At 69.6% G+C, this 12,540-nt stretch overlaps 1 protein-coding gene across 1 annotated transcript in view; it reads left to right on the forward strand.

The window, feature by feature from the left end:
• LOC121360550 (plectin-like) overlaps window positions 1-12,540 on the forward strand; it is a gene marked incomplete at its 5' end in the record, with an annotated part of 55,191 nt that overhangs the window by 23,769 nt on the left and 18,882 nt on the right. The window contains 18 exons of the mRNA XM_041480457.1: window positions 1,039-1,220; window positions 1,399-1,519; window positions 4,603-4,674; window positions 5,086-5,162; window positions 6,030-6,253; window positions 6,422-6,990; window positions 7,432-7,596; window positions 7,725-7,879; window positions 8,263-8,422; window positions 8,497-8,581; window positions 9,011-9,252; window positions 9,350-9,469; window positions 9,573-9,680; window positions 9,774-9,992; window positions 10,195-10,398; window positions 10,472-10,703; window positions 10,826-11,052; window positions 11,874-11,996. Coding sequence (XP_041336391.1) covers window positions 1,039-1,220; window positions 1,399-1,519; window positions 4,603-4,674; window positions 5,086-5,162; window positions 6,030-6,253; window positions 6,422-6,990; window positions 7,432-7,596; window positions 7,725-7,879; window positions 8,263-8,422; window positions 8,497-8,581; window positions 9,011-9,252; window positions 9,350-9,469; window positions 9,573-9,680; window positions 9,774-9,992; window positions 10,195-10,398; window positions 10,472-10,703; window positions 10,826-11,052; window positions 11,874-11,996 — 3,285 coding nt within the window. The remainder of the gene's footprint in view (window positions 1-1,038; window positions 1,221-1,398; window positions 1,520-4,602; window positions 4,675-5,085; window positions 5,163-6,029; window positions 6,254-6,421; window positions 6,991-7,431; window positions 7,597-7,724; window positions 7,880-8,262; window positions 8,423-8,496; window positions 8,582-9,010; window positions 9,253-9,349; window positions 9,470-9,572; window positions 9,681-9,773; window positions 9,993-10,194; window positions 10,399-10,471; window positions 10,704-10,825; window positions 11,053-11,873; window positions 11,997-12,540) is intronic.

A 12,540-nucleotide genomic window follows, 5' to 3' on the forward strand; every position in this document is an offset into this window, starting at 1 on the left:
GGCTGAGGTTCCTTCTGCAGCAGACATATCCCAGGCCCTCCCAGCCCCCTTGTGCTGCAGCTCCTGCTCAGGTGCCGTATGTCACCTTCCCCAGGTCCATCCACGGCAGCAGTGCCACGTCCCTCCTGCTCCACGGGGGTTTTATCTCCCGTTTATCCATCCCACGTATCAGGACTGTTCCTCTGGTACAATATCTTGGAGATGTGGTCATGTCCTTGCTTAGGTCTTGGGCGCATCATCATTTTGTGGCATTGCTGTGGCTGTGCCCCATTTCCCTCACAGTGGTGTCTCCCCCTCCTTGTGCTCAGCCAAGTGACCTGGCTTAATTAATCAGGGTTAGCAACAGGTTAATTACAGTGCTCCTGGGCTGTGGAGCAGCATCACCCTCAGCCTTTGGGTGCAGGCTTGGTGTCATCCCTCCTGCCAGTCCCACTCTCCCCTGGGGCACGAAGTAACTGCTGCCTGTCCGTGCCCCGTGTCCGTGCCAGGGCATTGCTGGTTGTAGATCTTGTGTTTGCCTGGCATCTTCTCCCATGTGTTGTGGCAAAGTGGCTGCACTTGCAGCACCTGAGGAGCATCTGCTCTGAGACACCACTGCCCCATGCCAGAGCAGGGGGTTTTCCACGGGCCACTTGGTAATTTGTTGCTGGGGGTCAGTGTGCCATGGCTTGTTTTGGGCTCAGCCAGGGGCTGGACCATGGCTCTGCAGTGCACAGAGCAGGTGAAGGGACACGGGGCACCAGAGGCAGCAGGGTGACATCTGGGAGTGATCCCAGCTGAAAAAGGTTGGGAAATTGAGGTGTACCGCAGGAATGCAGAGGAGCTGGAGCCAAGCCCAAACCTGCAGGTCCTGGTGATGGCCAGAGCACAGGACAGAGGGGGGATCCTGGCCAGGGGAGCTCTGTCCCAGCTGGCGGGGATGGGCTGTCCCTGGGGAGACACAGCAACGCTCCAAACTCCGCACTGTGGAGCCGTGTCCCCCGCCCCTGTGCCAGGAGCTGGTGTGCTGTGCCCACCGTCCCTCTGCTCTCCCTGCAGGTGCGCGGCGCTGCGGGAGACGCCGGGCTCACCGGAGATGGCGTGGAGAGGTCACCATGGGGCAGGGAGGAGATGGAGAGGTACGGCCACCGCTGGGCGCTGCCAGACGGGCCGTGTCAGGAGCTGCGGACGTGCCCGGGTGTCCGCACCCTGCCGGGGGAGCTGCTGAACCCTTCATGGCAGTCTGGGGTGGGGAGGGAGTGGGCTGGCTGTGTGGCAGCGAGCACAGCCGTGAGCGCAGGTGTGGCTGTGACACACGCGGTGCAGGTGGGCAGCAAGCCCGGAGTTCGGGGCGGTGCGGGCAGGCGGGGACAGCAGCCGTGTCCCCCACAGCCTGGTGTGTCTCTGCTCTCTCCCCAGAGCCTGTCTGCGGTCCGAGCAGAGGCTGGAGGTGCAGGAGCAGCTGCTTGCCCTGCGGCACTGGCTGGACGCCGTAGAGAAGCGGCTGCTGGCGCTGCCAGAGCCCGGCACGGCCCTGCAGGTAACGTCCGGCCCTGGGTGGTGACTGGGCCGTGCAGAGCCGGGCAGGACCAGCCCACGTCTGCACCGAGGCTGGTGAGGTCTTGGTCCTTGCAAGGGAGGAAGGCATCTGGCCACAGGTGGCTGGGACACCCTTCAGCACAGCCCTGCAGCTCTCCGGGGTCAGGTCTCCTGTGCCCGGCTCCCTCTCCCCAGCCCAGGGGTGCTGCTGGCTTGGAGCCCCATGGCCCTGGCGGTACTCAGGGTACCACTGCCTTGGAGCCCTGCTGGCCACAGGGCCACCACCTGCTGGCTCCCTCTCTCCAAGCTGCTGGCTTGGAGCCCCATGGCCCTGGCGGTACTCAGGGTACCACTGCCTTGGAGCCCTGCTGGCCACAGGGCCACCACCTGCACCGGGTCCAGCTGCAGCTCGTGGCACTGTCACCTGGGCACGGGGACAGTGGCCAAACACCAGGGGTGTACAGCCGAGCACGGGGTGTACAGCCGAGCACAGGGGGTGTACAGCCAGGCAACAGGGGGTGTACAGCTGGGCACAGGGGTTTGGGGGTATGCACAACAGCCAGGCACAGGGGTGTGATGCTGTGTGAGGGGTGTACAGCCGGGCACAGGGGGTGTACAGCCAGGCACAGGGGTGTGATGCTGTGTGAGGGGTGTACAGCCGGGCACAGAGGGTGTGTGTCGGTGTGAGGGGTGTACAGCCTGGCACAGAGGGTGTACAGCCAGGCAGAGAGGATGTACAGCCGGGCACAGGGGTGTGATGCTGTGTGAGGGGTGTACAGCCAGGCACAGAGGGTATACAGCCGGGCACAGGAGTGTGATGGTCTGCACGGGGTGTACAGCCAGGCACAGAGGGTGTACAGCCAGGCACAGGGGTGTGATGCTGTGTGAGGGGTGTACAGCCGGGCACAGGGGGTGTACAGCCAGGAACAGAGGATGTACAGCCAGGCACAGGGGTGTGATGCTGTGAGAGGGGTGTACAGCCAGGCATAGAGGGTGTACTGCTGGGCACAGGGGTGTGATGCTGTGCACAGGGTGTACAGCCAGGCACAGGGGGTGTGATGCTGTGTGAGGGGTGTACAGCCAGACAGAGAGGGTGTACAGCCGGGCACAGGGGTGTGATGGTCTGCACGGGGTGTACAGCCAGGCACAGAGGGTGTGATGCTGTGTGAGGGGTGTACAGCCAGACACAGAGGGTGTACAGCCGGGCACAGGGGTGTGATGCTGTGCACGGGGTGTACAGCCAAGCACAGGAGGTGTGATGCTGTGTGAGGGGTGTACAGCCGGGCACAGAGGGGGTACAGCCAGGCACAGGGGGTGTGAAGCTGTGTGAGGGGTGTGCAGCCAGGCACAGAGGGTGTACAGTCGGGCACAGGGGGTGTCCAGCTGGGCACAGGGGGTGTACAGGTGTGCACAGGGGGTGTGTGGCTGTGTGAGGGGTGTTCAGCTGGGTACACAGGGGTGTACAGCCAGGCACAGGGGGTGTGAAGCTGTGTGAGGGGTGTGCAGCCAGGCACAGAGGGTGTACAGTCGGGCACAGGGGGTGTCCAGCTGGGCACAGGGGGTGTACAGCTGTGCACAGGGGTGTGTGGCTGTGCACAGGGTGTACAGCTGGGCACAGGGGTGTGATGCTGTGTGAGGGGTGTACAGCCGGGCACAGGGGTGTGATGTTCTGTACGGGGTGTACAGCCGGGCACAGGGGTGTGATGCTGTGTGAGGGGTGTACAGCCGGGCACAGGGGTGTGATGGTCTGCACGGGGTGTACAGCCGGGCACAGGAGGTGTGCCCTTACCAGGGCAGGGCGGGTGTGTGCCCCGCACTGGCCGCGCAGCCGTGTGCTGCCGTGCCCCCTGCCCAGGCTTGGAGCCGCAGCGGGAGCAGCGCAGTGGGGGCTGCCTGCAGCCCCCTCCTCGCCGCCCCTCGCCGGCTCCTTTTGTTCCAGGCCTGGCCGGCACACGGGCTCCCTCGGCACACATGACGGCACAAACTGAAAGGGCCATTCATCGCGGCCCCGGCGCAGACAAAGCCGAGGCCGCACAGAAACCCACCCGGCTCCCGGGATCTGAGGCTGTGGATTCCAGCCGACCGCTCCCGCCCGGTGCCCCGCGCCGGGCTCCCCTGCCCGGGGCACCCGTGCCACCCCGAGCCCGGTACCTGGGGCTGCGGAGCGTGCCGGGCGAGCTGCCGGCGGGCGTGTGGGACGGAGGTGGCTCTGAGGGAAGAGCTGGATCCTCACCCCCTGCCCAGCTCCTGCCCAGCGGGTCCCGGCTGGGCGCTGTGGGGTGCCTGGAGTGCCGCGGGGCTCAGAGCCCGCTGGGTGCCCAGCACCTCGGTGCCAGCAGCGGAAGGCTCCAGAGCCGTGTGGGGAGCAGGATGCCGAGCGGCTGCAGGACGGTGCGGAGCCACCGAGGCCCTGGCAGATGCTAATTCCCAGCAGCGTCTCTGGCAGCAGACAAAGCCCCCGGCCCCGCCGCCCGCCGCTCCCAGGAGACCCCAGGGAGCCCCATCCATCAGCGTGGCCGACGCGCCCGCAGCGGCCCCCCGGCTCCCGGGGCCCAGCAAGGGGCACCCATGCGGCTCTGTGGGGCAGGATCCAGTCCTGGGGGGCTCTCAGTGGCTGGGAGGCTGAGCCAGGGCAGGATGGGGATGGGGCTCACACCACGGGCAGGAGCAGCCCCCGGCTGGGCACCTCCGGCTGCCCCCTGGTCCCTCGAGCACCCAGGGTGGCAGCGATGGGGGTTCTGGAGACCCAGGCCCGCAGCACCCTGCCTCTCAGGGTGAGCTTCAGTTTAGCATCTTAGCAGCCCGGCGTGCTCCCCCTCAAACCCAGCCCAGCCCAGCCCTGCTCCGCTGAGCCCCCCGGGCCCCTGACTGAGGGGTCCCCGCACCCAAACAGCCCCAGGGAGCGGGGCCAAGCCCCTCAGTGACCACAGCAGCCGCTGCCTGGGGGGCCAGAGCCAGGGTGGGGGCTGCAACCCCAGCGGGAGGGGCCGTGGGGCTGTGACACCGTGGGGCTGTGACACCGTGGGGCTGTGCTGTCCTGGGGCTCCGTGTGAGGCAGCACAGCCTGGGCTGGTTCCGGCGCAGGTGCCGGTGCCGGTGTGGTTGCCGGTACCGGAGCAGGTGCCGGTGCCGGCGCGGGGGCAGCAGCAGGTGCCGGTGAGAGCGCGGTGCCGGACCAGGTGCCGGTGTTAGTGCCGGTGCCGGTGGCGGTGCTGGTGTCGGTACAGGTGCCGGGGCCAGTGCGAGGTGCGGGCAGTCGCCCCCCCGGGCGGCGCGGGGCGGGCGGTGGGCCGGCACCGCCCCTCCCCCGCGGGATGGCTGCGGGGCCCCGGGGGTTTCCCCGGTAACGGCGGCGATCGGCTCCCGGAGGGTTAACGGGGGGCGGCGGTGTGCCCGGGGTCACACCAGCCCCGCTGAGCCGGGCCGCTGCCGGTGCGAGGCTCTCCGCCCGGTGCCCCCCGCGCTCCCCCCGTGCCGCGGGCGCGGCGCACAAAGGCGGCGGGGCCGGGGCGGCGGTAACGGGGACCGAGTCTCCCCCCGCTGCCTCCGCCCCGCTCCCCCGCACAGGCCGGGCCCCCCCGGAGCGGTAACGGCGGCGGCGGCGCCCCCGGCCCGGCCCCATGGACGCCCGAAGTCGCCGAGGGGTGAGTGCGGGGCGGGGGCTCCGCGCGGCTCCGGGGCTGCGGCGTGCGCGGGGCCGGGTGGGGTCCGTGTCCCGCAGCCCCACGGGGCGGGTGCCGCGGGTTGGGGTCTCCCCAGGTCACCCCGCGCCTTGGCCCACCCACCCGCGCAGCCCCCAGACACGCGGAGGGGTGTGGGGGGGGTCGCGGTGGGGTGGGAGCGCGATGCCCCGCGGGGCTGCACCCACCGGGGTGGCGCGTCGGGACCCCCCCGTGGGTGCGTGTGGCGTGACCGCGCACGGGGGTCGTGCCCGCGGCGTGCCCCACGGCGTGTTGGGCCGAGCGGGGGGGCTCAGGGTACCCACGGGAGCCCGGTACCCACGCCAGGGGCACGGCCACGGTGGGTGCGTGCTCCCCACGCGTGTGCGGGGCTGCTACAGGTGCGTTTGGTGTCACGGCTGATGCAGGCGTGGGGGTCCTGCCGCTGATCCCCCCCCACCCCGAGCGGGGGTGCGAGCGTGGGGTGTGCCTGTGGGGGGGTGTGTGCACACGGGTGGGAGTGAGTGTGTGCGCGCGTGTGGGGTGTGTGCGTGTGTTTGCACACGTGTGTGGCGTGTGCGTGTGTTTGCACACGTGTGTTTGTGTGTACACACGTGCACAGGGGCGTGTGCCCAGGGCCGGGGGTGAGGCCGGGGGTAGCAGCACTGCGGCTGCGGCGGGGGGGGTGCCGGGGGGGGGGCTTGCCGGGGCACGCCGGGGGTNGCAGCCCGGCGGCTGCGGGGGGGGGGCTGCCGGGGGAGGGTCTTGCCGGGTCACGCCGGGGATTTATGGCTGCGGCAGGGCTGGCAGGCTGGGGAGGCCACCTGCCTGTCCCCCGCTTGGTGCCCCCAGCCCCCCGTCCCCCCGGGCAGATGCTCCTCTCTGGCGGCTCCTCGTTAATCCAACGGCGCAGGGCGATGCCGGGCGGGAGCATCTGCCTCTCCCCAGCGCCTGGCGCTGCTGCCACTGCCGCGTCCTCTGCCGAGACAGGCACCCTGGGCACTGCCGGGGGTCCCTCGGGGTCCCCTCCCTCCGCCAGGCCCCGGTGACGGCCAGTGTCCCATCTCGCTGTCCCGGTACCCTGGCTTTTGGCAGCCCTTTGCCGGGGGGCCAGGACCCCCAAGACCGGAGCGCGAGGTCAGGCAGCGCCGTGGAGTGAGGTGGTCGAGCCGAGCACAGGCCGGCGGCATCTGGGGGTCCCGCGGTGGCCCCGCTAATAACGCGCATCCCCTGGCTCATTGCAGGCCGGGATTTGAGGCGGGGGCCCGGCGCCCGCGCCATGGGGAACTCGGTGAGTCGGCCCAGCTGCCTGGGCGAGAAGAGCCGGCGGCCGGAGGAGCTCCTGCGGGAGCCGGGGCTGGACGCGGGGCAGCCATCCGCCGGAGGCGTCACGGAGGCCTGGCCCGAGCTGCTGGAGAAGGCACCGGTGCCGGTGGAGAATGGCTGGAGCCCGGTGCCCGCTGCCGCGCGGAGCCGGCCGGGCAGCCCGGTGCTGAGGCGCAGCCAGTCCGAGGTGGCGGTGCAGAACGGGGGTGCAGCTGCGGTGAGGGGGCAGGTGGGGGGCGCAGCCTGGACGCCCCCCCGGGCCAGCGTTCCCCGCAGCACCTGGTCCTGGAAACCCGTCACCACCCGGGAGGTGACGGAGGTGACGGAGGTGACCGAGACCATCGTGACGGAGATCGTGGAGGTGACCGAGTACCCGGCGGGTGAGAAGGGTGGCGAGCCCGTGGTCACCCGGACGGTCACCGTGCTGACGGAGTGCGTGGGGGAGCTCACTGCTGCTGGCTGCGCCGGACACACGGACGCCACCGAGGTGACTGACGGACAGAGAGCCTTGCTGGGAGGACACTGTGCCAAGCCCTGTGCCGCAGGGCTGCCCTCCAGCGTGGTTTTCTCCACAGCGAGTCTTGACCTTGGGCTCGTGTGGAGTCGCTGTCTGTGCCCTGGTGTGGGCTGGGCCGCTGGCACCGCTCCTGCTGGGCGCCCAGCCTGGTGCTGTAGGACAGGGAGCTCCCTCCCTCAGCTCTGCCTGGAGGGGCCATGGGTCCGGAGGGATCCAAACCACACCGGGTGTGCAGCCCCTTGTGCTTTGGGGAGCCCTGCAAAGAACGCCAGGGAGGACCCCACGGGCTGGACAGGGTCCCACTGTCACCAGTGTCACCTCGGGGAGAGGGCATGGTGTGGGGACTGCTGCCCAGCCCCATGGCTGCCCTCCACCTGCCCACACGGGCGGCTCAGCCACCTCTCCCCACAGGTGTCCTCACGGGCTGTCCCTGTCCCAGAGGAGGCAGCGGAGCGGGGCCAGGAGACGCTGGAGCGGCTGCTGGCCTGGGTGGCCGACATGGAGGAGTTGGTGAGCAACCAGAAGCCGCCGTCGGCGGAGGCGAAGGTGGTGAAGGCGCAGCTGGAGGAGCAGAAGGTCAGCAGGGCCAGCCGGCGTGTCCCACCCACGCGTGCCCCGTGCGGGGATTAGGGGGTTGGAGCAGGCTGTGCCGAGGTGGGAGGGGTGCACAGGAGTCCCCAGCGTGGTGTCCCCTGTCCCTGCAGCTCCTGAAGCGCCTGCTGGAGGAACGGAGGCCGCGTGTGGAGCTCGTCCTGCAGGACAGACTGACGGCACAGGGCTCGGGCACAGCCGAGGGCAGTGCCGACCTCTTCAGCCTCGGGGAGAGGTGGGACAAGCTGATGCAGGAGGCTGAAGCCAGGTGGGTCAGGGGCCAGGCCCTCATCCCTGGACTGCATCCCCATCCTGCTGGCACAGGCTCTGCCCTCTGGTGTCCCCCACACGGCGTCTGTGACACCCTGATGTCCCTGTGCTTTGCCCCACTGGCCCTGGGGCCACCACGATGGAGGAACTGTCCCCACCACGTGTGCTGGGGCTGCACAGGAGCAGCGGCTCCAGGGCTGTATGGACAATCTGTCACTGGCCCCTTCTGTGGGGACACTGGCCCCTCTGTGGGGACACTGGCCTTGCTGTGTCCCTCACTTCAGGGCAGCACAGGGCATGGGCACCCTGGGTGTGGGGGAGAGGGGGCTTTGCTGGCCTGGAGACTGTCACTGCCCAGCTCACCCAGCCCTCCCGACGCAGGTACGGCTGCCTGGAGCGGATCCTGCCGGCAGCCCAGGGCTTCCAGGAGGCCGTAGACGCCTTCCAGGAGTGGCTCAGTGCCACAGAGCGGCAGCTGGCCCAGCTCTGGCGTGCTGACGGCTGTGTTGGCCGCGTGCAGGATGCCCACCAGCAGACCCAGGTGGGCACAGGTTGGGCGCGGAGTGGGCACAGGGTGGACACGGACGCCTGTGTCATCACTGGTCACTGCTGCAGGCCCTCTGTGAGGAGATCCGTGGGCGGCTGGGAGAGCTGGATGGCGCCCTGGAGAGCGGGCAGCGCGTCCTGGAGCTGGTGACAGGCGAGTGGCAATGGCTGGGAGTGATGGCCGCAGGGTCAGGACATGGGAATTGGGATGGGATGAGCACAGACAGCAGCAACCCAGGCCAGCAAGGGGGCCCCTGGGCACTGGGGGTCTTTGGGGTGTGCTGCTCCCCACCGGGAGCCGTGGCGTGGTGAGAGGGGGCAGAGAGCATCCCAGGGGATGCAGAAAGGACAGGGCAGAGCCTGTGGGTCAGAGCTGTGGTGGGACAGGGTTCAGTGGCGAGGTGGGTCTTGCTGGCAGAGGGATGAGGCCAGAGCTGGGTCTGGGAGCAGGAGGAGCAGGGGTAGGGGAGGGGAAAGGTCAGGACAGAGTGATTGTCACGTGGCTGGAAGCTGTCGGTGTGGCCAGTTCCATGTCCAGGGGTGCCAGTGCGGTGGCACTGATGGCGGTGTCACACTGCCACAGGGGAGGAGGCCCAGCTGACGCAGGAGAAGATGGAGTCACTGAGGATGCGGTACCTCATCGCGGGCCAGAGCAGTGCTGACACCGCTCACCGGCTGGGGCAGACCCTGGAGGCCTCGTCTCGCCTGGGCACGGCCCCTGAGGACCTGGCACTGTGGCTGAGCCGCATGGAGAAGGAGTTGGGCGAGCGGGAGAGCCAGCAGGATGGCCAGGAGCCCTCAGTCACTGCCAGTGACAGGGAGAAGGTGTGGGACACTGGGCTCCCTGAGCCCCTCGCCATTCCCAGCATTGGTCCTGGTGCATTCACACCCTCCCTGGCTGACGTCTGTCCCTCTGCTGCAGTTTGAGCAGGTCCTGGAGTCCCAGCTGAGCCGTGTGGCTGGGCTGGGTGAGCGGCTGGAGGAGATCGGCCGCGTGCAGCTGGACGCTGAGGCTCTCCACTCGCAGCTCTCTGAGCAGAAGGTGAGTCTGCAGCGGTGCACAGGGGTCCCGGGGGCACTGGCTTGGCATCCCCATCCTGCCGGCTCCTGCCAGGACCTGGCACCCACCTGCGGCTCCATTCCAGCTGCTCTCCGCCGAGATCCTGCATTGCCGCGGCCTGGTTGAGCGTCTGCTGGGGTTCTCGGAGCCGCTGCTGCGCTGCTGCCCTGAGCCCCTGCAGCAGCGCCTTCAGGTGAGCTGGGAGGGTGCCAGGGGGACACTGCCAGCACCCAGGGATGGCTGTGCCCTGTGTCCCTGGCCATGCAGTCACTCCCTGTCTCCGCAGCCATCAGTGCAGGCACTGCGGGAGCGCACGGAGCAACTGTCCCTGCGCAGCGGCGCCTGTGCCGTGCAGCTGGAGCACGCCCAGTCCCTGCTCACCCAGTTCTCCGAGGCCCTCGAGGAGCTGCTGCCCTGGCTGGAGGAGACGCAGGCCCTGGGGGTGCAGCTCTCACCCAACGCCATCAGCTACGAGGCCTTCAAGGAGCAGCAGGCGCTGCTGCAGGTGTGGGCAGGGCACGGGCAAAAGGGACTCGCTCGGCCACCCCACAGGGTGGGAGTGGAGAGGTGACAGGATGGGGGTGGCACCGCTGTGGGGACACCCAGCGAACAGTCCTCTGGGAGCAGCACCAGGTGCACCCTGTGGGGTGAATCCCAGGGGGCACATCCCACCCCAATCCACCCCCACGGCTCTTCCCCGCTGCCAGAGCCTGCGGGAGGCCATCGCCGAGCACCGGCCGCTGGTGGGGAAGCTGCAGCGCGTGTCAGCACAGCTGCTGGAGCTGAGCCCGGAGCAGGGAGCCCCGTTCCAGCGGCGCTGGCAGGAGGTGGAGGAGCAGTACGGCCACATCCGCGAGCGCGTGCGCCAGGCAGCGGCTCTGCTGGAGGATGCCCTGCCGCGATACAGCCAGGTATGGGGCTGGCACTGCCCTGGTGGGGAGCGTCCCCGGGGCCGTACCGTCGAGTCACCGGGCTGGTCCGCAGCTGTCGGAGCGCATGGATCTGCTGCTGGAGTGCCTGGAGCGGCTGCAGAGCCGGCTGCAGAGCCAGCCCCCTGTCCGCGGCGACGCGGCCCACTTGAGGGAGCAGATCCGGGAGAACAGCCTGGCCCTGGGCGAGCTGGAGAAGCTCGGGGTGGCCCTGGAGGGCATCCGTGCACAGGGCGAGGAGCTGCTGGCCACCGTGCAGGCGGTCAGCTCCGACGCCGCGGACAGAGGTACCGGCACGGAGGGGTGGGCACAACACGGCCGGCAGGCGATCCGTGTCCCTGTCTCAGGGCCGTGTGTGGCTGCTGGGGACCTCGCAGCACCCCGATCCCTGACCCGCTGTGCCCCGCAGGGATCCAGGAGCGCACGGCGCAGCTGCTGTCACAGTGGGGCTGCCTGCGCGGCCGCTGCCAGGAGCAGGAGCGGTGGCTTCGGGAGCTGCTGGCACTGGCCGAGCGCTTCTGGCATGGCTTGTCTGAGCTGGCCGTGGCGCTCAGCGACACCCAGCAGCTGGTGCTGGGGCTGGAGGAGACCGGTGGCGAGCCCGAGGCCATCCGCACCCGGCTGCGCACCATGCAGGTACGGCAGGGCAGGGGCTTGGTGGGCAGTACCGTGGCACAGGCAGCCGCTGGTGTGGGCAGTGCCCTGGGCAGCTCCCAATGTGAGCAGTGCCCTGGGCAGCCCCTGGTGTGGGCAGTGCCCTGGGCTGCCCCCGGTGTGGGCAGTGCCCTGGGCAGCCCCCGGTGTGGGCAGTGCCATGGCACGGGCAGCTCCCGGTGTGGGCAGTGCCCTGGGCAGCTCCCAATGTGGGCAGTGCCCTGGGCTGCCCCCGGTGTGGGCAGTGCCATGGCACGGGCAGCCCCCGGTGTGGGCAGTGCCCTGGGCAGCTCCCAATGTGGGCAGTGCCCTGGGCTGCCCCCGGTGTGGGCAGTGCCCTGGGCAGCTCCCGTTGTGGGCAGTGCCATGGCACGGGCTGCCCCTGGTGTGGGCAGTGCCCTGGGCAGCTCTCGTTATGGGCAGTGCCCTGGCACGGGCAGCCCCCGGTGTGGGCAGTGCCCTGGGCAGCCCCCGGTGTGGGCAGTGCCCTGGGCAGCCCCCGGTGTGGGCAGTGCCCTGGCATGGGCAGCCCCCAGTGTGGGCAGTGCCCTGGGCAACTCCCGTTGTGGGCAGTGCCCTGGCACGGGCAGCCCCCGGTGTGGGCAGTGCCCTGGGCAGCTCCCAGTGTGGGCAGTGCCCTGGGCTGCCCCCGGTGTGGGCAGTGCCCTGGGCAGCCCTTGGTGTGGGCAGTGCCCTGGGCAGCCTCTGGTGTGGGCAGTGCCATGGCACGGGGAGCCCCCAGTGTGGGCAGTACCCTGGGCAGCCCCCGGTGTGGGCAGCCCTGAGCCCCGTGCCCTGCACAGGCTCTGCGGGAGGAGATCGACGCGCTGCAGGGTGAGCTGGACACGCTGGGCAGCCTGGGCGTGGAGCTGATGGCATCCTGCGGGGACCCCGACAAGCCCGATGTCACCAAGAGCCTGGACGATGTGAGTGTCCTTGAGGCTGCGTTCAGGGAGGGACGTGTCCTGGGGGTGTGGGGATGCTGCTTGTGGGGGTGGCGTGTCCCCGATCCTCAGCATCCCAGACCCCCACTGACCCCCACGCAACTCCTGTGCCCTGGCACTCCTGTGGTGTCTCCAGGCCTGGGTGTCCCTGTGGTGCCACCCCTGTGCCCCGGCACTCCCGTGGTGTCTCCAGGCCTGGGTGTCCCTGTGGTGCCACCCCTGTGCCCTGGCACTCCCGTGGTGTCTCCAGACCTGGGTGTCCCTGTGGTGCCACCCCTGTGCCCCGGCATTCCCGTGGTGTCTCCAGGCCTGGGTGTCACTGTGGTGCCACCCCTGTGCCCCGGCACTCCCGTGGTGTCTCCAGGCCTGGGTGTCCCTGTGGTGCCACCCCTGTGCCCCGGCACTCCCGTGGTGTCTCCAGGCCTGGGTGTCCCTGTGGTGCCACCTCTGTTCCCCGGCCACCTCCCTGGCACTAGTGCCCCCCACACCCTGTCCCCCCGGGGCACTGCTGACCCCCTGCGCCCTG

The sequence above is a fragment of the Pyrgilauda ruficollis genome, unplaced genomic scaffold, assembly GCF_017590135.1.
Source record: "Pyrgilauda ruficollis isolate IOZ18807 unplaced genomic scaffold, ASM1759013v1 scaffold510, whole genome shotgun sequence".
Classification (NCBI taxonomy): Eukaryota; Metazoa; Chordata; class Aves; order Passeriformes; family Passeridae; genus Pyrgilauda; species Pyrgilauda ruficollis.